At 47.3% G+C, this 24,488-nt stretch overlaps 1 protein-coding gene across 1 annotated transcript; it reads left to right on the plus strand.

Annotated features, from left to right (window-relative positions):
- Positions 1 to 798: 798 nt before the first annotated feature.
- Positions 799 to 21,002, plus strand: MAB21L3 (mab-21 like 3). Its single transcript, XM_054163195.1, has 7 exons — positions 799 to 1,033; positions 3,308 to 3,448; positions 6,187 to 6,258; positions 10,923 to 11,214; positions 16,550 to 16,731; positions 17,464 to 17,658; positions 20,769 to 21,002. The coding sequence occupies exons 1-7, from the start codon at positions 935 to 937 to the stop codon at positions 21,000 to 21,002; spliced, it is 1,215 nt and encodes a 404-aa protein (XP_054019170.1). The 5' UTR covers positions 799 to 934.
- Positions 21,003 to 24,488: the final 3,486 nt, after the last annotated feature.

Consider the following 24,488-nt stretch of genomic DNA (forward strand, 5'->3'; position numbering starts at 1 on the left):
GCTGCTGGAGATGTAATAAATCACTCAAGGGATGCCAAAGTTCAATTTCCTGAGGGAAATAACGAGTTCACTCAAAAGCAGAGCATACCTCACTTAACAAGGGACACTCAGCAGCATGGGATCTCATCTCTGTCCTTTCTCCCTCCCTTCCATGTACCCTTTATTTCTAAAAGCCACCAACCCTCGCTGGATCAATGAGGCCTGATCAATTGTTTTTCCCTCTGAATTATCCATATGGGGTTAGCTGAGCTACTGGCAGAAAAGGAGAGACAGCTTTCTGTCTGTTTACTGTAAAGAAAGCAAAGCAAACTACAGGAGGGGACAGGCTGCCGGATATTTACTGTCAATACAGCCGGAGAGAGAGAGGGGATATAAGGCGAGAGGAGGAGAAGGGAGCAGAGGCTGCAGGCTGCAACCTAAGTGAATGATCTGAGTGTAAATTAAACACCCACACGGTTTCAGACGGAGAGTGGGTGCATGGAAGTCACCAAGGGATAGCTGAGAGAGCTTAACAAATGGTTTAGTGGAGGGCTAATGAGGCAGGGAAGGACTTGCGGTGCGCAGAATAATAATGCTGTGCATGAGCGTCCTGAAGCTGCAGCGCAACCTGAAAGGCACTTCCAGATCTGCCCTGGGACCGAGCAGTAGCTGGGATATTTTGGGGTGTGCCTGCATGCAAGACCCACCATCTGAAAGTAATGAGATGGATAACAGTAATGCTTGAACTCTGAAAATAATAACTGGAGCTGGTCTTCCAAAGCGGCTGCTCATCACCCTCCTCACTCAGACCAGGGAGAAAAAAGGTGATTCAAAAAATAGCCATTCTGCCTTGCTTCTCTCTCTCCTCTTCTTCATCCACAGAGGAATTAGGCAACCTGAGCTTCACAGGGCAAGAAGGCTCACCGAGTGTCCCTCCACCTCCAGAGGCAGGTGAATGAGCGAAGAGCGAATTCGCACTTCAGAGAGCAGCGAAGACCATCTTGCCATGAAACCATTCACAGATGAAGATGTAGAAATCTACATCCAGAGCAAGGTAAGGCTCTAGCTGTCCAGATTTTCTGTCTCCCACGCTAGGTGTTGATTCTGAAGGGTGCCAAGCTTGACAGTTAGTTTGCTCGCCTGCTGTCTTCATCTCTGAGGCAAGATTGGGTGAAGTTTCCTGAGAACTGTATTTCTAATGAGATTTCTAGGTTTCTGTTGCAGAATGTTATCAGGGATCCCAGTTGGTAGCCTGATCTTTCAATGTGCTCATCCTCCTCTTCTTCTTCAGCTGCCCTGATTTTTTTTGCCCCTGATCTGGAATTCCAGATGTGGGACTAGCTGTAATTGCCAGCATTTCATCTAAGGAAAGAGCATTGCCTTTCTCCACGTCCCTGTGGTCTGCGCTTGCTAGAAACAGGACCAAAACCACATCAGGGGTTGCCTCTGAGGAAAGTGCATGTGGAAGTACAGACAGATATTGTTAGAATTCCCCATGGGTCTGTCACCTCGCTGTCTCTATATGCCATGATTGAAATAACATCTCATTAGCACATGCAGGCTGGAACTATGTTTTCCATATTGTGAGATATTCCAGCACATTTCCCACCCCCACCCCCCAATATAATATGAAGTAAAACAGAATAAAATCATGAATGACAAAAATGCTGTCTTAATAAAAGTAACTCTAAGTGAGCCATGACATTTTCTTAAGGCTGAAATATTTCATCACAGTGCTTAGCTAGTTCCTGTTTTATAGTCTGCTTTCCTCAACGCAGTGCAAGGCCACAAAAGTGAGACATAATTTCCAAGGGGAAAAGCAGTAATGATTCCTTTTCTGCAAAGGATGAAATATCCTACTACCATAAAAGGGATGGTGAGAGAGGTTTGTTTTCTCTGTGGAAATGTTTTGGTGGCAAGTGGGTATCATTCTGTGAGAGCTTTCATTTTCAGCCATGTAGTTCTGTGCACTCTGCACAGGTAATTCTGGATGAACAGGCAAAGAGGAATATGTTCATGAACTTTGATAGCAGTAGCTAAATCTCCTTCTCACTCTGGTAAATGTGTGGGGATCTTTGGGAAGTGTTTAGATGTCCTTTATTAACAGTAGCTAAATCTTCTCACTCTGATAAATGTGTAGGGATCCTTGGAAAGTCCTTTATTAACAGTAGCTAAATCTCCTTCTCACTCTAGTAAATGTGTAGGGATCTTTGGGAAGTATTTGAATGTCCTTTATTAACAGTAGCTAAATCTCCTTCTCACTCTGGTAAATGTGTAGGGATCCTTGGGAAGTATTTAAATGTCCTTTATTAATGTGGTTCCTTCATGTTCCTCCTGTTGAAAGTCCTTGTTCAGATTTCATCCATCCCTTTTATGCTCCATTCATTTTTAGCCATAAGTGAAGATTCAGGCTCATCTTACAGTTTTCTGTGTTGTCCATCCTTCACCTCAGTCCTTCCAAGACTCAAACCTTGCATTGAAATAATCTTCAATAAATATTGATGTTACTAATTCTTGAACTGAAGAACTATCCTTTAAGTCATACAAACCCCTAGTCCCCAGGGGGACCAGCTTTGGAGAGATACTCTCTCACCATGTAGGAGTAGACTCTCATCTGTACTTCAGGTATGAGGACAGTAAGGATATTTTTAACCTATCATGTGGGCATCTAAATGCTGCCACACATACCTGCAACCTGACTGGTGCACAGAATTACTATCTGTAATTCATAGAGGAGAAAGTTCTTCACTGAGAGAGTTGTTAGCCATTGGGATGGGCTGCCCTGGGAGGTGGTGGAGTCACCATCCCTGGAGGTGTTCAAGAGGGGACTGGACGTGGCACTTGGTGCCATGGTTTAGTCCTGGGGTCCGTGGTGACAGGTTGGACTTGATGAGCTTTGAGGTCTCTTCCAACCTTGGTGATTCTGTGAACCAATAAGGTTGGAAAAGACCTCAAAGATCATCCTTGAAGTCTTGTCAGCTCTGGGAACAAGACATTCCCTGAATGGTTAGTACATACAAGGGGATAACTGGGAATTCTGCATCAAATGGATAAAGAATGAGACCGTAGCTGACTGCTAATAAATTTATCTTTCCCCTCCATCTGATGGTACTGGCATGAAAATACCAATTCATGCTTAGCAATCTTTGGTGTTTACCATCTCTGTCTGATGGTAAGTTGGTCATAACACACAGGGAACAAGAAATTTTATTCTCAGGGCAGCACAGGCACAAATGTTTCAGGAGGCTTTAAGCTGCTTGTCTGTTTGCTGATGCAGACAAAGGCTGGAGTTACCTGTAATATAATGTGTCTTTCTTGGGGCTGACAGGTGGAACCACGACATTATCTGGTTTCCAAAGCAGTAGAGGAGGTGCAGAAAATCATCCAGCAGCTGACTGCAGAAATCAGCTACAAGGCCACCCGATTCCAGGCCATCTCCAACTCCGGCATTCATAATGAGAATATTAAGGTATGACCAAGAGCTCTGATAAACTCTCAGGCAGCTTGGAGGCAGTGATTTCTCCATGGTACAAGTGTGGTATTGTGGGGGGTTGAAATTCCCCCAGCATTAACTTTAGCCAGACCAACTCAGTTAGAAGCAAATGAAGCTGTATTTACAAGCAGAATCTTCACTCTACAATGGAATGCATTGAATAGGTACAAAACATACAGGAGTTACAATATTATACAGGTATTTACAATTAGCAAATAACAAGGAAAACCCCCTGGTCCAAAAGACCAGGGAAGCTGCTCCACTGACCCCCCAAACCTTCCCCACCCCCCTGTAGCAGAGAGAGAAAAGATAGGAGCTGAGAGAGAAGCAGTGGGTTAGCTTATCTCAAAGCCAGCCAGAAGCGCTGTTATCTCCCAGGCAAAGCTAAACAGCCAAGGTCAGGAAGAGAAAAGGAATGGGAATGGAAGTGAAATGTGAAGAATTCTCATGATACAGCTTCTCTTATCCCAGACTTTCATCCAATGAGTTTGTTTACAACAACCCTGTTGTTTCCCTTTTTACACCCAATAGTAATCTATTTCTATTTTTCTACTCGAAATCTGCAGCTGAGTTTTAAAGGCATAGCCTAAAACTACCACAGGTATAGAGAAGTACCTCACCCAAAACGCCACAGGTGATGCATTGACACCTCATTGTGAAAGAACTAGTGGCTGACTGAATCACAGGGTCTTACTCTTGCAACTAGAGAAGGATCAGAGAGGGCTGGGCAAATCAGGCAGAGCCTCTCTTTGCAGCTGCTGCTTTTACAAAGAGCGTCTCTTACCAGAGCTGTCAATCTGCAAGCAGAAGCCAAAGCTCTTTGGGAGACAGAAAGAGAAACTTGTACAGCAGCAGCAAGAAATGCTCATGCCTTCCTAAGCTATGACTCATATTTTTCACAGGTGGAAAACCTGGCAACTCACTGAAAAAAAAAATAGTAATGAAAGAATCAAAACTCCTCCTTCCGCTGTGAACTTCAGCAGGTTCCATCAGGAAAAGGGCTTCTCTTGCTCCTGGATTGGAGCTTCTTGGTTGCTGAGAAGAAATATGCTTGGTGGTGGGAGAAATCTGATGTCTTTCCATTTTAGACCACTGTGTATTAGAATAATAGCACCCTGTCCCAGCTGTGACAGGAGGCTGGTTATTTCTTGTGACCGCTTCACACAAGAATAACTTGTGTAAGTATACCAGCAAATAATCACAGCAGTGGCAACTGCAGCTGCAAATGAGCTAGTTCCTCTGAACCAGCTTGCACACTTTAAACCATGCCAGCCCTTTGCATTAGAGTGCAGCTGGTTATTGAGCAAAGCACAGCAAACATCTAAAAGCATGAGGCAATTTCTGGTGCTGGGATGCTATGGAGGTGGAGGCAGAATATAATCACCTAGTCTGAAATGTGGCTACTGCTCCAGGAACACACACACTTAGATGTATATCTTCTTCTGGAATCTCATGTATCCCAGGGCATGTGGTCTTGCCCATAGGAATGACCACAGTGATGTAAAACAGAGCCACATCTTGGGCCACGTGTTCCTTAGTCCCATAGTCTGCCACCCACCTCTCACACTGGAACAAACCTGCTTGGCTAATGAGGTCTGACAGCACCAGGGTCAGGGTTAAATTGCTGTTCTGGAAAACAGAGCAGAACAAAACCAAGGCAATCTGTTCTGAGCAGTAATTTGATATTAGGGTAGGCTGATCTGCACAGCTTCTGCTTAGAAGAAATCCTTCAAATGTAGTTTCTGAAGGAGCGGTGGCTGTGCTGTTCATGCCCAGCTGAAGCCAGTGCCATAACTCTGTGGAAGTGCCATAACTCTGTGGCACTGGGAGGGCAGCACTGGTGCCAAAACAGAACCACTCTGCTCTCTCTGGGAAGTAACAAGAACTGGGATCCAAAGGGAGGCAGTTGACATTTTAGCCCCAGCATGAAACACTACAGCTGTGTAATGCTAGGAAAATGACACCTTTGTTTGTTTTGAAGTAATAAAGAAGTCAGGAGGCTCTGACTGACTTTGTCTTGTAGGTATGGGGCAGCAAAGAATAAGTTAATGAGAAAATTTTTTCTCCTTGGACTCCTGTGCTTCCAAAAGCTTAGAATCTTTACTATCATTGCTGACACAAGCCAGAGGAGACTCGTGTCAAGGCAAACCCCAATGGTTGCATTATTTTGTGTTTCACTTTGCAGCATCCTTTTTGCCTGTCAGTTAGTTTTTCAGTGCCCTTTCAAAACTCCTGGTTCAAGAGGAATCCATTGAAACCAGCAGAGGATCTAGATTGGTCAAGAAGCTACAAGCCTCCTAAGCATGCAGGGTTGGGTGGGGAATAGATCAGAAAAGTCTTTAGATGTTCAATGTTTCTGTGGAAGACAGGGGACAAACCTAAAGAAAAGGGGGGAAAAAAACCAGAATATTTTCTTTTTAGAAGTTTTAAGCATTTGTTTGAGTTGTATTTGTGCAACTCTCAACAGTGCAGGGCTGGTGTAAAAGCTGTGGAGGCTTTAGTAAGGTGCAACAAAGGTGGTTAGTGTCCAGAGTAGTTCCTAGCCCAACAGCATTGCCAGGCATTCAGCTCTGCAGTTGTGGGGGTGGTGGGATTTTCCTTTACCAGGTAGGCTCACAGGAGGTTTGCAGCTTGGCTCTTTGATGAATGAGTGACCTGGCACATGCTTTCTCTCTGTTCTGTGTACTTCTTGTTTTCCTCTCTGCTTCTCTCAGGATCAGCCAGCTCTGCTGGCCAAGTGGTCAGCTATGCTTCGGGGGAAGCGTCCATTCCACCCATCCATCCAGGTACAAAGCCTTCCTGTCACCTGGTGTCTGCCACTCTGTGTGCCTGCTCCCTCCTCACCCACCTACTTCTTCAGACCACTTCACCCACCTACCTGATCCTCTTGTGACTATTCCATTCCCTCTGCAAGGGGCTTGCTTTTTTGCTCACAGCATAAATATTTCACTCCTAACCTAATGCCTCTGCCTCCCTGGGCAGAACTACAGGAATGAGGCTGTATTTACTTTGTCCAGCACACTGCAGACAGTTTTTTAATGCAACAGAATTGGCTGTCAGTTACACACTCCAGACTTTGATGATCTTCTTCAAAGGAAAACTTGGCTGGGGTCCATGGCCTCCATATGATGTGCAAGTTAATTGTGGACAGAGCATAGGTGTGGGACTGGAATTGTTTTGGCCAAGAGCTGCCCAGCTTGACAGTGTCATCCCCAACCTTGTGATTTCTGCTGTTTCCTGGTAAGCCCCAGGTGTAGCAGCCTTGTGACTTGGATTTCAAGGCACTGGTGTAACACAGAACTATGGAACCATAGAATCATTTTGGTTGGAAAAGAGCTTTAAGATCATAGAATCGTAGAATCAATAAGGTTGGAAAAGACCTCAGAGATCATCAAGTCCAACCTCATGACTAACTAAACCATGGCACCAAGTGCCACATCCAATCCCCTCTTGAACACCTCCAGGGATGGTGACTCCACCACCTCCCTGGGCAGCACATTCCAATGGCCAGTTACTCTTTCTGTGAAGAACTTTCTCCTCACCTTGAGCCTAAACTTCCCCTGGCACAGCTTGAGACTCTGTCCTCTTGTTCTGGTGCTGGTTGCCTGGGAGAAGAGACCAACCCCCACATGGCTACAACCTCCCGTCAGGTAGTTGGAGCCAGCAATAAGGTCTCCCCTGAGCCTCCTCCAGGCTGAGCAACCCCATCTCCTTCAGCCTCTCCTCACAGGGCTGTGCTCAAGGCCTCTCCCCAGCCTCAGTGCCCTTCTCTGGACACCTTCAAGAGTCTCAATGTCTTTCTTAAACTGAGGGGCCCAGAACTGGACACAGGACTCAAAGTGTGGCCTAACCAGTGCTGAGTACAGGGTCAGAGTGATTTCCCTGCTCCTGCTGGCCACACTATTCCTGATGCAGGCCAGAATGCCATTGGCCTTCCTGGCCACCTGGGCACACTGCTGGCTCATGTTCAGCTGCTGTCAGTCAGTACCCCTAGGTCCCTTTCTGCCTGGCTGCTCTCCAGCCACTCTGTCCCCAGCCTTTAGCACTGCATGGGGTCCAACAGTCCACCCTACCCCAGCATGGCCACTGAGTCATGTTTACAGAATTTTTTAACACCTCCAGGGATGGTGACGCTGCCACTTCCTGTTCAATGACTGATCAGTCTTCCAGTAAAGAAACTTATCTGGCCCTTCACTTTATAACTCTGTTGTATACTAGTGAGCACCTTTGTATGGGAAGGAATGGTTGTTGATGTGAAGATAATGTGGGCAAGGCAATGAGATGAGCAGTTGCTGCATGACAGCCATTGTGTTTTTCCTTTATGGATCCTTGCACTTTGTCCTGAGGTGCACACAGGATTTCTCAGTCCCACTAAACCCAACTTGTACAGGTCAGCCTGGTCTGAAACATGATGCTTCCAGTGTCTTCTTGCCTTTAGGCAGTTTGTATTTGGCAAAAGGGCTTTCTTGCCATTTCTGTACCTCTTGCTGGCCATGTTTTGTGTTTCAAATCTCTTGCCAAGGAGCAGAGTAGACTAGTTCTCCCTGTGGGAGAGGGAGCTGAGAGGGGAGCATGACAACATGACAGCACCTACCTAATGATTGGTCATTGGAATGTGCTGCCCAGGGAGGTGGTGGAGTCACCATCACTGGAGGTGTTTAGGAAGAGACTGGATGAGGCACTTGGTGCCATGGTTTAGTTGATTAGATGGTGTTGGGTGATAGGTTGGACTCGATGATCTCTGAGGTCTTTTCCAACCTGGTTTATTCTATTCTATTCTATTCTATTCTATTCTATTCTATTCTATTCTATTCTATTCTATTCTATTCTAATCTATTCTATTCTACTCTTTGATATAAAAAATGAGAGGCTGAGCCAGAATCCTGCTTTAAGCTATCTCCAAACTCTGAATAAGCTTACACCAGGAACAAGCACATGGGCCCAAGAGCCCAAGCCACATTAATTCCTAAGCAAGACATTAATAATGCAGGAGAATTAGAAACTTGGAGCACTTGGCTTGATTTACAGAAAAGGTCATAGATGACCCTTGCAGGTCCCTTCCAGCCCAGACTATTCTATGATTCTATGATTTCCAGAGGTCCCTTCCAACCCTCACCATTCTGTGATTCTTTGACAACAAGGCCTATGGCCGGGTACAGGCATGGCTGTCACACAGCTGGACACCAGCACTCCTACACTGAAGTCCAGTTCTGGGCCCCTCAGTTTAGGAAAGATGTTGAGTTGCTGGAAAGTGTCCAGAGAAGGGCAACAAAGCTGGGGAGGGGTTTGGAACACAGCCCTGTGAGGAGAGGCTGAGGGAGCTGGGGTTGCTTAGCCTGGAGAAGAGGAGACTCAGGGGAGACCTTCTTGCTGTCTACAACTCCCTGAAGGGAGGTAGTAGCCAGGTGGGGGTTGGTCTCTTCTCCCAGGCAACCAGCACCAGAACAAGAGGACACAGTCTCAAGCTGCACCAGGGGAGGTTTAGGCTGGAGGTGAGGGGAAAGTTCTTCCCAGAGAGAGTTGTTAGCCATTGGAATGTGCTGCCCAGGGAGGTGGTGGAGTCACCATCACTGGAGGTGTTTAAGAAGAGACTGCATGATGCACTTGGTGCCATGGTTTAGTTGATTAAATGGTGTTGGGTGATAGGTTGGACTTGATGATCTTGAAGGTCTTTTCCAACCTGGTTAATTCTGTCTGTATTCTGTATGAAGTGAAATGAAGGTCCCAGGCCCATGGGCAAAAAGTGTAGGTAGAAGCCCCAGAAAGGCTGCTTAGGGACGTTAAAGGCTGTTAGTGCCCTCAGGGCCCTGACACCTCTGCAGTAATACTTTAAATCACCTAACCTACCAGGAAGGGTGAGAGAATGTGTTGGACTATTTGTGGAGAGTGACAAGTGTGTTTCATTCACCTTGGGTATATCCACCTTGCAGCAACAGCTGTCACTTCACATCCTGCTCCTATAGCAGCTTCTCCTTGTTAATGCCAACGCAAGTTAGGCTCAGTAGCAAGTGGAGTTGAAAAGCTTCTGAGTCAACACAGTAGAAGTCTGGAAAGAGTTTGAACACTCTCTCTGAGTGCCATCATCACCAAATGCTTCCAAACTAGTGTTTGGATATGCCTAGCTACCCCTTGGGCCAGCAGGGAGGTTTCATGGTATCTGTGACACCTTATTCACTCTTTGCAAATACTGATTGAGCACTAGTTTTATTGGGCAGTAGAAGAAACCTCTCAGCTGAAAGGGTTCTCAAAGAGTAGAACAGGCTCCCCAGGGAGGTGGTTGAGTCCCCAACTCTGGAGGTGTTTAAAAGATTCAGAGAAGTGGTGCCAAGGCACATCAGACTTAGAATAGAATAGAATAGAATAGAATAGAATAGAATAGAATAGAATAGAATAGAATAGAATAAACCAGGTTGGAAGAGACCTTCGAGATCATCGTGTCCAACCTATCATCCAACACTTGGTGGAGTTAGATAATGGTTGGACTTGATGATCCTAAAGATCTATGAAAATAGTCATCCTCAAAGTAAGGCAAATTGCTGCCTTGCAAACAAGCCAGCTTGTGTGTTTGTTACCCATCAGTTACCTTTTCCATCCTTATACTATTGCTGGCTTCTGCTCAGCAGGAGATGCCATTTCACACTGTAGGGCTGGCCAAGAGCTGAGTTTATTTCTGAGAGTGCCACTGCCTGTGGAGGCTCAGGCATGTCACTTGCCTCATGCCTCTGTCTTTTCAAAGGCAGCCTTATGGAGTGAAACACTTGTAAAACGAGTGGGCCATAGCCTTATTTTACTGGTAGCTGCAGTGGACTTTGAGAGAGAGATCAGAAGAGTGCACTTATTGCCATAGTTACTACTACTAGGTGTTCAAGAGGGGATTGGACGTGGCCCTTGGTGCCATGGTTTAGTCAGTCATGAGGTGTTGGGTGACAGGTTGGACTTGATGATCCTTGAGGTCTTTTTCCAACCTTATTGATTCTATGATTCTACTGTTGAGCTCTGGGCTTATCTCTAGCACCTGTTCTGAGGCAGTAACTCCCATTATTCTGTTCCCTTTTGCTGGATTTCAAAACTTCTTCTCTGATGCTCTCCCAGTCCTTGGAAGCTGCTAGTTGTTGCATCTCATGCAGTTGCAGACTAGAAATAACAAGGAACAGGGAAAACTATGGCAGGTGTGGTAGCAAATCAGTTTGTGTGCTTCTTGTCGTCTATGGGCCACAGCTGTCACATCAGACTCCTATGACAATTTTCTTTTAGTCTGTGTACCCTCAAAGTAACCCTCAGACAGGCATGGAACCGCTCCTGGCTGCATCCAGTTGTTCCAGTCATACCATGACTTTTCCTTCTCTCCAAAGCCCATGGTTTTACCTATACTCCCTTAGCTCTCTTTCCTTCACTTCAGGCTCGTGGATCTGCCCTTGTCTTCTCTCTCAATCTCTCTGAACTCTCCTAGGTCTTAGCACCCAGCCAGTTCCTCATCACAGTCCCTCTGCGCGGCCTGACTGGGTACAGGGAGTGCCAGGTACGGCACTGGCGTTATTACACCGTGCATGGAGCCAAGCTCCTCTCCTCCGTGCGAGACCCTGAGGAATTGCATCAATGGCTAGAGGTGGAGCAGTTCTCAAAGAGCCTTCAGCAGTGGCATGAAAAGGATGTGAACGTCGAAGGTGATCTGGTTCCAGCCAAAGTCCTTATCGTCTTCCGGGAGCTGGTGGAGAAGTCAATTATCTCCTGTAATCTCTCCAGTGAGTTTAGTGGGGATAGATATAAGGGGAACTGGTTGTCTTCTGCAGCTGATAGAGGGAAACCATCATAGAATCAATAAAGTTGGAAAAGATCTCAAAAATCATCAAGTCCAACCTGTCACCCTATACCTCATGACTAACAGTGTGGCCAGCAGGAGCAGGGAAGTCATTCTTCCCCTGTACTCAACACTGGTTAGGCCACGCCTTGAGTACTGTGTCCAGTTCTGGGCCCCTTGGTTTAGGAAAGATGTTGACTTAAGAAGAGACTGGATGGGGTGCTTGGTTCCATGGTTTAGTTGATTAGATGGTGTTGGATGATGGGTTGGGCATGATAATCTTGACGGTCTCTTCCAACCTGGTCTGGTCTGGTCTATCGTATCCTATCCTATCCTACCCTATCCCATTCTATTCTATATTTGGTGGAGTCACCATCCCTGGAGGTGTTCAACAGGGGATTGGACGTGGCACCTGGTGCCATGGTTTAGTCATGAGGTCTGTGGTGACAGGTTGGACTTGATGATCTTTGAGGTCTCTTCCAACCTTGGTGATTCTATTCTATTCTTTCTATTCTATTCTTTCCTATTCCATTCCATTCCATTCCATTCCATTCCATTCCATTCCATTCCATTCCATTCCATTCCATTCCATTCCATTCCATTCCATTCCATTCCATTCCACTCCACTAAACCATGGCTTCAAGTGCCACATCTCTGTTTGGCTCATGTGATCAGAAGTTAAAAAACAGCACACCTTTCCAAGGTAAGGGAGCCTTTAGCTCATTGCAGTGATGCATGTAGGCCTGCACTGAAGATAGAATTTAGTGGTCAAGCATTGGAGTGGGCTGCCCAGGGAAATGGTGGAGTCACCATTCCTGGAGGTCTTCAAAGAAACATGTAGTGGTGGCACTCTGGGACGTGGTTTAATGGGTGTGGTGGTGTTGGATTGATAGTTAGACTTGATCTTAGAGGTCTTTTCCTGCCTTAATGATTCTATAAGTAGTTCTTGGAATTTGGGTGAGCCTTATCACCCTGACAGTTTAACCAAGATGCAACTCAGATTTTCAGAACATTTTGGGAAGCAAATTTTTCCTCTACAGGACCTTCAATATGTCTACACCATCAAGGAAGATACTATAGGTGTTCAAGAGGGGGTTGGACGTGGCACTTAGTGCCATGGTTTAGTCATGGGGTCTGTGGTGACAGGTTGGACTTGATGATCTTTGAGGTCTCTTCCAACCTTGGTGATTCTGTGATTCTGTGATATAGGAAAGTTGGGATACAAGAAGTTTGCATGAGTCTCAGGTGAAATTGCTTGAAGATTTGTATAGGGCAGATAATGCTCTGGGGAAACCTTAGCTAGTCATAGCTTTCCAGCATGGGGTAGTGGGAACTAAGTAAAAGGACTTCTACTTAAGCAAAGTTGGACAGGCATTGTTTTCCTCACTGTCCTGTTAGAAGAACTGGACTCGGGAAGTTAGCTTTCAGTAGGTAGTGATGATCCCCCTGTGAGCACCCCAAAGTGTTCATAACTGCAACATCTGTTGCAAGATGCTGCCTGAACAGTTATCCTCATGCTTAATTCTTAGCATCCTAGAGGCATGTGAAAGACTTCAGCTAATGAACACTTGGCTTACTCCAAGCTGAACGGTCTGTGCCCATCTTTTCACACTAAGATACTGTGACGTGATCAAATCCAGACCATGGTGCCTACAGGCTGGGGGCAGGGTGGCTGGAGAGCAGCCAGGCAGAAAGGGACCTGGGAGTACTGGTTGATAGTAGGCTGAACATGAGCCAGCAGTGTGCCCAGGTGGCCAAGAAGGCCAATGGCATCCTGGCCTGCATTGAGAATAGTGTGGCCAGCAGTAGCAGGGAAGTCATTGTGCCCCTGTACACTGCACTGGTTAGGCCACACCTTGAGTCCTGTGTCCAGTTCTGGGCCCCTCAGTTTAAGAAAGATGTTGAGTTCCTGGAAGGTGTCCAGAGAAGGGCAACAAAGCTGGGGAGGGGTTTGGAGCACAGCCCTGTGAGGAGAGGCTGAGGGAGCTGGGGTTGCTTAGCCTGGAGAGGAGGAGGCTCAGGGGAGACCTTATTGATGTCTCCAACTACCTGAAGGGAGATTGTAGCCAGGTAGGGCTTGGTCTCTTGTCCCAGGCAACCAGCACCAGAACAAGAGGACACAGTCTCAACCTGCATCAGGGGAGGTTTAGGCTGGAGGTGAGGAGAAAATTCTTCCCAGAAAGAGAGATTGGCCATTGGAATGTGCTTCCCAGGGAGGTGGTAGAGTCCCCATCCCTGGAGCTATTCAAGAGGGGAATGGACGTGGCACTTGGTGCCATGGTTTAGTTAGTCATGAGGTGTGTGGTGACAGGTTGGACTTGATGATCTGTGAGGTCTTTTCCAACCTTATTGGCTCTATGATTCTCACAGCATGTGTCCAGGATGATTTTGCTCAGCAGCAGCCTGGTATGGGTCTTCTGTATTCCAAAGAAATAGGAGCCACTTCTGCTCATCTCGTTGAACTCTGCATTTTAGTTACAAAAGAAAGCATGTTGAAGTCCAGCTCAGCTACATCATTGCAGTCTCCCAGAGAATATATTTATTACAGAAAGATTGATGGGAATGAAATCTTGCCATTGAGGCTCATGGTAAAGACCAGATGGAATAGGCTTGCATCTGAGGGCTTAGTTATGTGAAAGAAATTGTGCTGCACCGAAAAGCTGCCGTTGTGTCTAGCAGCAGCACATCAAGTTGTAGAGCCACCACCAAGGGACCCAGGGAGTGATGTTTGGGCTGATGATTCAGCTGCCTTTTTTTGTAAGGCCAGCTGGAAGGAGACTGTCACAGAGGAGATGAGCTAAGATGAAATCAGGAGAAGTAATTACCATTTTTGTTCATTTCTGTGGAGAATGAACTTCCTTCATCACATGGTGCAACTAAACTTACAGGAAAGTTCCCCTGGTTTCCTGCCTTCCCTGTCTTTTAACTCTTTGAGCACCAGCAAAACCAGAGTTTTTGAGGTGTCTCACTTTGCACTGGTGAGAAACCAGATAGCCCAATTCCAAAGCAATGCTTTTGGAACTGCTGTGAATGTATTTAAATGCTGCCACAGTGGCTGCTCCAGTGCTTTTCAGCTGCTTGGGAGCCCTGCTGTGGGCTTGGGAGCAGCACGGTTCCTGCTTTGGTGTCAGGCCTGGTGCAGCAGACTAACATGCAGATCTTACTGAATGTTATGAAGTTCTGGTTGGGAGGTACTCCACTGCTTGCAAGGTGTTGCCCTTCTCTGGACATGTTCAAGTGTCTCAATGTCCTTCTTAAATTGAGGGGCCCAGAGCTGGACACAGGACTCAAGGTGTGGCCTAACCAGTGCTGAGCACAGGGGCAGAATGACTTCCCTGCTCCTGCTGGCCACACTGCTCCTGATGCAGGCCAGGATGCCATTGGCCTTCTTGGCCCCCTGGGCACACTGCTGGCTCATGATTCTGTGATTCTGCAATTCACCCCTGTGCTTCCTGGAGGATGTGCTAAACTGCCATTGGGAGCAGGCAGATATTTCCTCTGTAGAGGCAGAAGACATTCATCACTGTCCCTTCAAGTCTGGTGTGTGGGCTCCTTGTGGAATTGCTGCTTAGCCCATGCCATTCAAAATGAAGTGGGTTAACACACTGGTATTTAACATGCTTATGGTAATCTGCTCTGTCTTTCACTGCAGTGAGGTAGAGCCTGATCAGGCAATTGGCTCATCTGGTGAAGTTGAAGGGACAGTGATCCTGCCACAGCAACAGAAAGCTGGGTTCAGGAACACCTTCCATGAACACAGCTGGACCAAGCAGGAAACATCTCACTAAGTCCATTAGTTGCAGCTTTCATTCCTTTCTGCACTCTTAGACCATGCTGTTCCTTGAGATGGACCACTCTTCTTTCACTGAGCAGACTTCCTTTATCCAGTCCCCACGGGACTTACTCTTTTTTGACAGTCCAAGCTGTTAGCCCTTTCTGTATGTCTGTGGTGACAGATTGGACTTGATGATCTTTGAGGTCTCTTCCAACCTTGGTGATTCTGTGATGTCTGCTTCATTCAACAGGCCATAAACTCCAGCACTGTCTTCTGTGGAAGTGCATCTCCAGAAAAACAACTTAGGGAGATTCCACAAAGCATTCTGAATGACTGGCAATGGGAAGCCATTTGGTCTGATCACAGCTTCTCTGGAGGAATAAGGAGATCTTTAGCTGCGTTCATCTGGTCCCCTCTAATTTGCAGTGGTCTCCTTGTTGAACTGTGCCATTAGAAACATCAGGTTGCACCAGTGGTCTGTCTATATTTTTAAGAAGCTGGTCCTAGGATTTTAGAGGACCCACAGAAGAATGGGATGGAATGTGCTGCCCAGGGAGGTGGTGGAGTCGCCATCCCAGGAGGTGTTCAAGAGGGATTAGACGTGGCATTTGGTGCCATGGTCTAGTAGGCATGAGGTCTTGGGTGACAGGTTGGACATGATAGTCTTTTCCAACCTTGTTGATTCTATGATTCTATGAAGAAAACAAAAGCAAGGTAACTGAGTATAAAATTGAGAACCTAGTTGTTCCTTCATCTGCGTTCTCATTCTCCAGAGTAGATTAACATGATGGCCATTAGGAAGAAATTCTTTTCTATGAGTGTGGTGGTACACTGGAACAGGTTGTCCAGGGAGATGGTGGAGGCCCCAACCCTGGAGACATTCAGGGTCAGGCTTGAGGAAGCTGTGAGCAACCTGATCTAGTTTGGGATGTCCCTATTAACTGCAGGGAGGTTGGACTAGATGACCTAGTCTCAGGGGAGACCTTATCGCTGTCTACAACTACCTTAAGGGAGGTTGCAGCCAGGTGGGGGTTGGTCTCTTCTCCCAGGCAACCAGCACCAGAACAAGAAGACAGAGTCTCAAGCTGAGCCAGGAGAAGTTTAGGCCCGAGGTGAGGAGAAAGTTCTTCACTGAGAGAGTTGTTCGCCACTGGAATGTGCTGCCCAGGGAGGTGGTGGAGTCACCGTCCCTGGAGGTGTTCAAGAGGGGATTGGATGTGGTACCTGGTGCCATGGTTTAGTCACAAGGTTTTGGATGACAGGTTGGACTTGATGATCTTTGAGGCCTCTTCCAACCTTGGTGATTCTGTGATCTCTAAAGGTCCCTTCCAACCCAAGGCAGTCTACGATTTGGTGATGCTGTTTTCTTGTATTCTGCTTAAGGCACTGAAGAGAAACTGTTAAGACAGAAGAACAGAACTGCAAGGCCCTAGACAGCATCTTGCTTGGCTTGTGGAAGAGGACCTTCTCCTCTTTGTTATCTTCCCTTGCTTTTCCTTCCCAGGTAAAGTGACTGTGCTGGAGAGCTTCAGCTCCGTGGTGCGGGTGGCTGTGGAAACATCAGAATCCCAGGTGGAGGTGGAGCTCGTCCCTGCTGTGGAGATCCCAACTTGCTGGCCTGAGAAAGCCCGGTGGCCTCGGTGCCTTAAGCGCTGGCCTTCCCAGGAGAAAGTGCAGTGCGTCAAGGTGAACAGTCTCCAAAGCACTATTTAGTAACCCTGTGCCAGAATTTACCTCACAGCTGTCTGACAGTGATTTCCCAGGTGAAGGACTGCATGGGGGTGGCAGGCAGCAGCATGGTTGGAAGGTACATTCTCTAAGGAAGCAACATTTCATAGAATCATAGAATCAATAAGGTTGGAAAAGACCTCAGAGGTCATCAAGTCCAACCTGTCACCCAACACCTCCTGACTAACTAAACCATGGCATCAAGTGCCACATCCAATCCCCTATTGAACACCTCCAGGGATGGTGACTCCACCACCTCCCTGGGCAGCACATTTCAATGGCAAATTACTCTGTGAAGACATTTCTTCCTAAAATCCAGCCTAAACCTCCCCTGGCACAGCTTGAGACTGTGTCCTCTTGTTCTGGTGCTGGTTGCCTGGGAGAAGAGACCAACCCCCTCCTGGCTACAACCTCCCTTCAGGTAGTTGCAGACAGCAATAAGGTCTCCCCTGAGCCTCCTCTTCTCCAGGCCAAGCAACCCCAGCTCCCTCAGCCTCTCCTCACAGGGCTGTGCTGGACATGTTCAAGAGGGGATTGGATGTGGCACTTGGTGCCATGGTTTAGTCGTGAGGTCTGTGGTGACAGGTTGGACTCGATGATCTTTGAGGTCTCTTCCAACTCTGGTGATACCATGATACTGTGTAACATCTCTCTGCTGGACTGAAGTCACACCTCCCCTTTTGTTCACAGTCTCTTGGGTTTGACCTTCTGGCCCGCTCCAATTACCACTGGCAGCTGTGCTTCTCCCGCGCCGAGCACCTCCTCATGGAAAGCCTTGATGAGGATGGTGGTTGTCGCATGAAGTGCTTCAGGGTCATGAGGCAGATGAAGGAGGATGTCTGGTGTGCTGGAAATAAGCCTGTCATCACAGCTTATCACCTTCAGGTAGGCCTGAGCATGATACCAAGATGCAATCTCAGTATCTGTTGCAGTAGCTTCCATGCACCAATGTCAAAATACCATGGTGTAAATCACTGTAGCACCTACATGGATTCCAAGGTGACTGTCAAAGCTGCAGTACCATTTCATTGCTTCACAGTGCCAAGAGGTTCAGTAAATGTATAGAATGGAATGGAATGGAATGGAATGGAATGGAATGGAATGGAATGGAATGGAATGGAATGGAATGGAATAGAATAGAATAGAATAGAATAGAATAGAATAGAATAGAATAGAGTAGAATAGAATTGAATTGAATTGAATTAACCAGGTTGGAAAAGACCTGTGAGATCATCCAGTCCAACCTATCACCCAACACCATCTAATCAACTAACCATGGCACCAAGCACCCCATCCAGTCTCTTCCTAAACACCTCCAGTGATGGTGACTCCTCCACCACCCTGGGCAGCACATTCCAATGGCCAATCACTCTCTCTGTGAAGAACTTCTTCCTAACATCCAGCCTAAACCTCCCCTGGCACAGCTTGAGACTGTGTCCTCTTGTTCTGTTGGTGGTTGCCTGGGAGAAGAGACCAACCCCCACCTGGTTACAACCTCCCTTCAGGTAGTTGTGGACAGCAATAAGGTCTCCTCTCATTGGTCATTGGAATGTGCTGACTTAGGGAGGTGGTGGAGTCACCATCGCTGGAGGTGTTTAAGAAGAGACTGGATGAGGTGATTGTTTTAGTTGATTAAATGGTGTTGGGTGATAGGTTGGACTTGATGATCTTGAAGCTCTTTTCCAACCTTGTTTATTCTATTCTATTCTATTCTATTCTATTCTATTCTATTCTATTCTATTCTATTCTATTCTATTCTATTCTATTCTATTTATGAATGAGGTGCAGACTACACCCCACCCCCCTGAGATGGGAAGGGAAGAAAAAGGTAAAGGGGTGGTATGATCCTCCCTGTACATACTTTAGGGTTCAAGATGGCTTCAAATAACATTTATGATGAAGAGACAGAAGGTTCTGCTATGACTGTCCCCATATCTGACAGCATGTGGACCACAGGTAGCACCATTTATGAGACAGCAGAACAATTCTGTCTTCTGGGGCCCCATCCTCTTGGAGCTTCCAGGGAAAGGTTGCTCTTCTCCCACCTTGAAGCCTCAAGCTACTGAATTTTTGGTAGCCAAAACAGATGCAATGCCAGGATTTCTCTTGATGAAAAGGTTGTGGTCATCAAATACTGTTATAGTTATGGGACTAATCTAAGTCATGATAGAGTGAAAAGGGAGTTGACAAGGCTGGTTATAGCTTAGCCGAATGCAAAACTTCCTGGTGCCTGTTAGAACCACCTGGTGGCAAAATCTGTCATGGGTAGGAGAATGTGGAAGACCATTTAACCATTAGTAACAATCTCTTTCCCTGGCTCACAGAGAAGAGGAGCAGAAAGTGCTGTTGCATGGACCCTTGATCAAGATAAAAAGCTCTTCAGTTCTTGAAATGTATTTCAGGCTTTTATTGCAAGAGAGGATTGGTTTACCAGGCAGAAGGAATGCCTCAACATTGCTTACATAAAGAAAAAGAAAAGGAAAACAAGAGAGAGAAACAGTCAGTGGATAAACCAGCAGCTGAAAAGAGGCTCACTGTTGGGTTTCTTCAGGTTATGAGGTTTTCCCTGTTAGAAGAATCTAACCATTGTGATTTTAAAAGACTCCACATGAAAAAAGGCCCTTTAGGACGGAGGAAATCCTGCCCCCAGAAGTTCTGAAAGCCTTAGAGGGCCAAGTAAGAGCAGCCAGGCAGAAAGAGACTGAGTACTGGTTGATAGTAGAATGGAATGGAATGGAATGGAATGGAATGGAATGGAATGGAATGGAATGGAATGGAATGGAATGGAGTGGAATGGAATAGAATAGAATAGACCAGACCGGGTTGGAAGAAACCTTCAAGATCATCGAGTCCAACCTATCACCCAACACCATTTAATCAACTAAACCATGGCACCAAGCACCCCATCCAGTCTCCTCCTAAACACCGTCATTGGAATGTGCTGCCCAGGGAGGTGGTGGAGTCACCATCCCTGAAGATGTTCAAGAGGGGATTAGATGTGGCACTGGTGCCATGGTCTAGTCATGAGGTCTGTGGTGACAGGTTGGACTTGATGATCTTTGAGGTCTCTTCCAACCTTGGTGATACTGTGATACTGTGATACCTCCAGTGATGGCAGGCTGAACTTAAGCCAGCAGTGTGCCCAGGTGGCCAAGAAGTTCATTGGCATCCTGGCCTGCATCAGGAAGAGTGTGGCCAGCAAGAGCAGGGAGGTCATTCTGCCCCTGTAGACTGCACTGGTTAGGCCACACCTTGAGTACTGTGTCCGGTTCTGGGCCCCTCAGTTTAGGAAAGATGTTGAGTTGCTGGAAGGTGTCCAGAGAAGGGCAACAAAACTGGGGAGGGGTTTGGAGCACAGCCCTGTGAGGAGAGGCTGAGGGAGCTGGGGTTGCTTAGCCTGGAGAAGAGGAGGCTCAGGGGAGACCTTATTGCTGTCTACAACTACCTGAAGGGAGGTTGTAGCCAGGTGGGGGTCTTCTCCCAGGCAACCAGCACCAGAACAAGACACAGTCTCAAGGTGCATCAGGGGAGGTTTAGGCTGGAGGTTAAGAAGAAGTTCTTCACAGACAGAGAGATTGGCCATTGGAATGTGCTGCCCAGGGAGGTGGTGGAGTCACCATCACTGGAGGTGTTTAGGAAGAGACTGGATGAGGCACTTGGTGCCATGGTTTAGTTGGTTAGATGGTGTTGGGTGATAGGTTGGACTCGATGATCTTGAAGGTCTCTTCCAACCTGGTCTATTCTATTCTATTCTATTCTATTCTATTCCATTCCATTCCATTCCATTCCATTCCATTCCATGCCATTCCATTCTATTCTATTCTTAGTTGTGTTCCCCCCCTGCCACATTAATGTTAAGGCCAGGAGACACTGACGCGATTCTCTCTGGTTTCTAAGGCTGTCAACCATTTACCAGCAGCCGAGCTGCCTCCGTAAGCCGTGTGAGCCCTCCACAGACCCTCTAACACCTCTTCTCTCCCATCTGCTTCTTGCAGACAGTGCTATTCTGGACGTGTGAAAAATACCCACGCAGCAAGGATTGGCGCTGCTTCCCCGAAGCCTTCCTGCGGCTGGTGCAGAAGCTGCACAAGTGCGTGAGCCAGCACTTCCTCAAGCACTACTTTGTCAAGAGCACCAATCTGCTCAAATACGCCAACACCAGTGACCTCGACCTGGTGGCCGGCAAGCTCGCCGGCTTCTTGGAGAACCCCGTCTTCTGCCTGGACTGAGGCGGGGAAAGGTCTCCTCCCCCCTGCCCCCGAGCCGAACCCCTACCTCCTCTCCCCCCCGACCCGCGGCGGTTCTTCCTGTCCTTCCAGTAGCTGCTGCAGCTGGCGTCGTGAGGCGGTTGGCACATGCGGCGCGAAAGCGAAGCGTCAAGCTGGCAGCAGTGGGCGGTGAAGACTGGTGGGGAGGTATCGCTTGATGCCCAGCTGATGTAATTTGCTTTCAACAGTGACAGCCTGCCTGGAAGCCACAGCCAGTGAAACCCAACTTCTGTGTCAGTCGGAGCAGGCAACTGCCTTGTTCTCCGTCTCTAGCCTGGTGGCACCTAAGCAGAAGGACGGCGGCAAGAAGTCTCTTTGTGATGCCTCCTGGCTGTGTAACCTAGCACATGGATTGTTGTTGCCTCCCCCTTCCTCACCAGGACAGTGGGTTTAACTCCCTGCTTACCTCACAGGCCAGCTCTGTGGAAAAGCAAAGGAACAAGTGCACTGTAGCTGGAAGCTTGCTCAGAGGCACTTGGATGCCTCCATCTCCAAATGCTGCTCCGGTATGACAATAACCTTGCTACTAGGCTTGAATAGCTCAAGGGAAACAAGAGGGGGAAGAGTGGTTTGTGCCTCCTCCTCATTTTTCTCTCCTCCACTTCCAGTTTCCTTCCAGTTGCTTCAAATATGTTTTCTTCATGTTTCCTTTGCCAGTTGTGTTAGTGCCATACAACCTGGGGCTTTGCCAGAGCAGAATTTCACTCCCACCCTGAGCTTGATCCATCAGGCAGGAGGTGGAGCAGGTCTTTCCCTAGTTGTTAGCAAGTGGTGTGCAGAAGGAGAATATTTTTTCAAAGCCTGTTAGCTCCAGAACCCCCCACTGCTTTTAATGTGATAGATGCTCAAAGAGAAAACCAGTTCTGATGTTTCAAAGGAACAAAGTTCTGCAGTGAGTATAAAGGATGTCGAGTTTAATGTTATTAAATCACTGAAAGCAAACCTAAGCGGGTTGGTTTGGTTTGTTCCTTATACCTACACAGGAAAGTAGGTATCTCCTTTGCCAAGGGAGGTGGCAAAGAGGATTTGCAGCCCATCCCCGAGGGAGCTGCTGGAGTGGATGGCCTGCAAGATGACCATCCGTGGCAGAGGATCTCCCCCTTGTGTCAGGTTGTGGTCTAATGATGCATCATTAGCACAGCCTCTGCTTTCTGGCTTCATTCTGCACACAGACTACAGAATGGAAGCTATACCGGAATGGAATGGAATGGAATGGAATGGAATGGAATGGAATGGAATGGAATGGAATGGCATAGCATAGCATAGCATAGCATAGAATAGAATTAACCAGGTTGGAAAAGACCCTTTGAGATCAGCGAGTCCAACCTATCATCCAACACCATCTAATCAACTAAACCATGGCACCAAGCACCTCATCCAGTCTCTTCCTAAACACCTCCAGGGATAGTGACTCCACCACCTCCCTGGGCAGCACATTCCAATGGTAAATCTCTCTGTCTGTGAAGAACTTCTTCCTAACCTCCAGCCTGAACCTCCCCTGGTGCAGCTTGAGACTGTGTCCTCTTGTTCTGTTGGTGGTTGCCTGGGAGAAGAGACCAACCCCCACCTGCCTACAACTTCCCTTCAGGTAGTTGTAGGCAGCAATAAGGTCTCCCCTGATCCTCCTCTTCTCCAGGCTAAGCAACCCCAGCTCCCTCAGCCTCTCCTCACAGGGCTGTGCTCCAAACCCCTCCCCAGCTTTGTTGCCCTTCTCTGTACATTGAATTTAATCCAAAGCTCTGCCTTGGTTCAGAGTATCTCAAAGGAATGTGATGACTATTCGTTCCCTCTCTTTTTTGATTGCTTTCATGAGTATTTGCTGACTCCCAAAGGCACTACCAGGGAAAGAAAGAATTCCTGACGTTCATAATCCTTTTATGGTTCTCTAGGACTTTTTCTTAGCTCCCTTCACTGAATTACTGTCTTTAAAACAAGAAGGGGCAAACACTGGCCATAAGGTAACTGTTCCTGCACACATGTGCAATGTGCTCTTGTGGCCAAGAGGGCCGATGTCATTCTGGGGTGGATTAGAAGGGGTGTGCTCAGCAGGTCAAGAGAGGTTCTCCTCCCTCTTTACTCTGCCCTGGTGGGGCTGCATCTGGAATATTGTGTCCAGTTCTGGGCCCCTCAGTTCAAGAAGGACCTCGGGGAACTGCTTGAAAGAGTCCAGCCCAGAGCCACAAAAATGATTAAGGGAGTGTCCTTACAAGGACAGACTGAGGCAGCTGGGGCTCATAGCTTGGAGAAGGGAAGACTGAGAGGTGACCTCATTAATGTTTATTAGTATGTAAAGGGTGATTGCCAAGAGGATGGAGCAATGCCCAATGACAGGACAAGGAGCCATGGGTGGAAGCTGAGGCAGAGGAAGTTCCATGGAAACATGAGGAAAACCTTTTTCCCTGTGAGGCTGACAGAAGACTGGAACAGGCTGCCCAGGGGGGCTGTGGAGTCTCCCTCTGTGGAGATATTCAAGACGTGCCTGGATGTGTTCCTGTGTGACCTGGTATAGGTGATCCTGCTCTGGCAGGGGGGTTGGACCGGATGAGCTTTCAAGGTCCCTTCCAGCCCCTAACATTCTGTGATTCTGTGCTTCTGTGACTCTGAGATGCTGTGATTCTGTGATTCTTTGACTCTGCACAGCACTCAAGGACATCAGACATTCCCAAAGCATTCACATGAGCAAAAGAGGGAGAAATTGAAATGTGTATTTGTGACATGGGGTGCAGTGAGCACACAAATCCTTTCTTCAGGAGATGTGAAACTGAAGCTCTGAGAGAACTTTGGCTTACTCATGGCTGAGCTCTTGGACACTGTGGCCTTTGCACAGTGTGATGGGGCTTGAACAGTGCTAACTGAAGAGTGTTTTTCAAGGTATTTGAAGAAGTTCAAGGTGGCTTATTGCTAGCTCCTGGCTGGGAAGGAGAGGTGTGTATGCCTTAAACTTTCATGCCTTAAATGGGACAAGGGGTGCTGAGAATAGAGAATCGCTGAATCATTTCTATTGGAAAAGACCTTTAAGATCATCAAGTCCAACCGTTATCTACCTCTGCCAAGTGCTAATCCATGCCCCTCAGCACCACATCTCTATGTCCTTGAAACAACTCCAGGGATGGGGATTCAACCACCTCCCTAGGAAGCCCATTCCAGGGTCTGAGAACTCTTTCAGTGAAGAATTTTCTTCTAATATCTAATCTAAACCTTCCCTGTTGCAACTTGAGGCCATTTCCTCTCATCCTATCCTGTGTTACTAGGTGAAAGGGACCAACACCCACCTCACATACAACCTCCTTTCAGGGAGCTGTAAAGAGTGAGGAAGGTCACCCTTCAGCCTTCTTTTCTCCAGACTAAAACAATCCCAGTTCCTTCAGCTGCTCCTCCCAAGACCTGTTCTCCAGACTCTTCACCAACTTCATTGTCTTTCTCTGGACCCCCTCCAGCACCTTAATG

Source organism: Dryobates pubescens, chromosome 8, assembly GCF_014839835.1.
Source record: "Dryobates pubescens isolate bDryPub1 chromosome 8, bDryPub1.pri, whole genome shotgun sequence".
NCBI lineage: Eukaryota > Metazoa > Chordata > Aves > Piciformes > Picidae > Dryobates > Dryobates pubescens.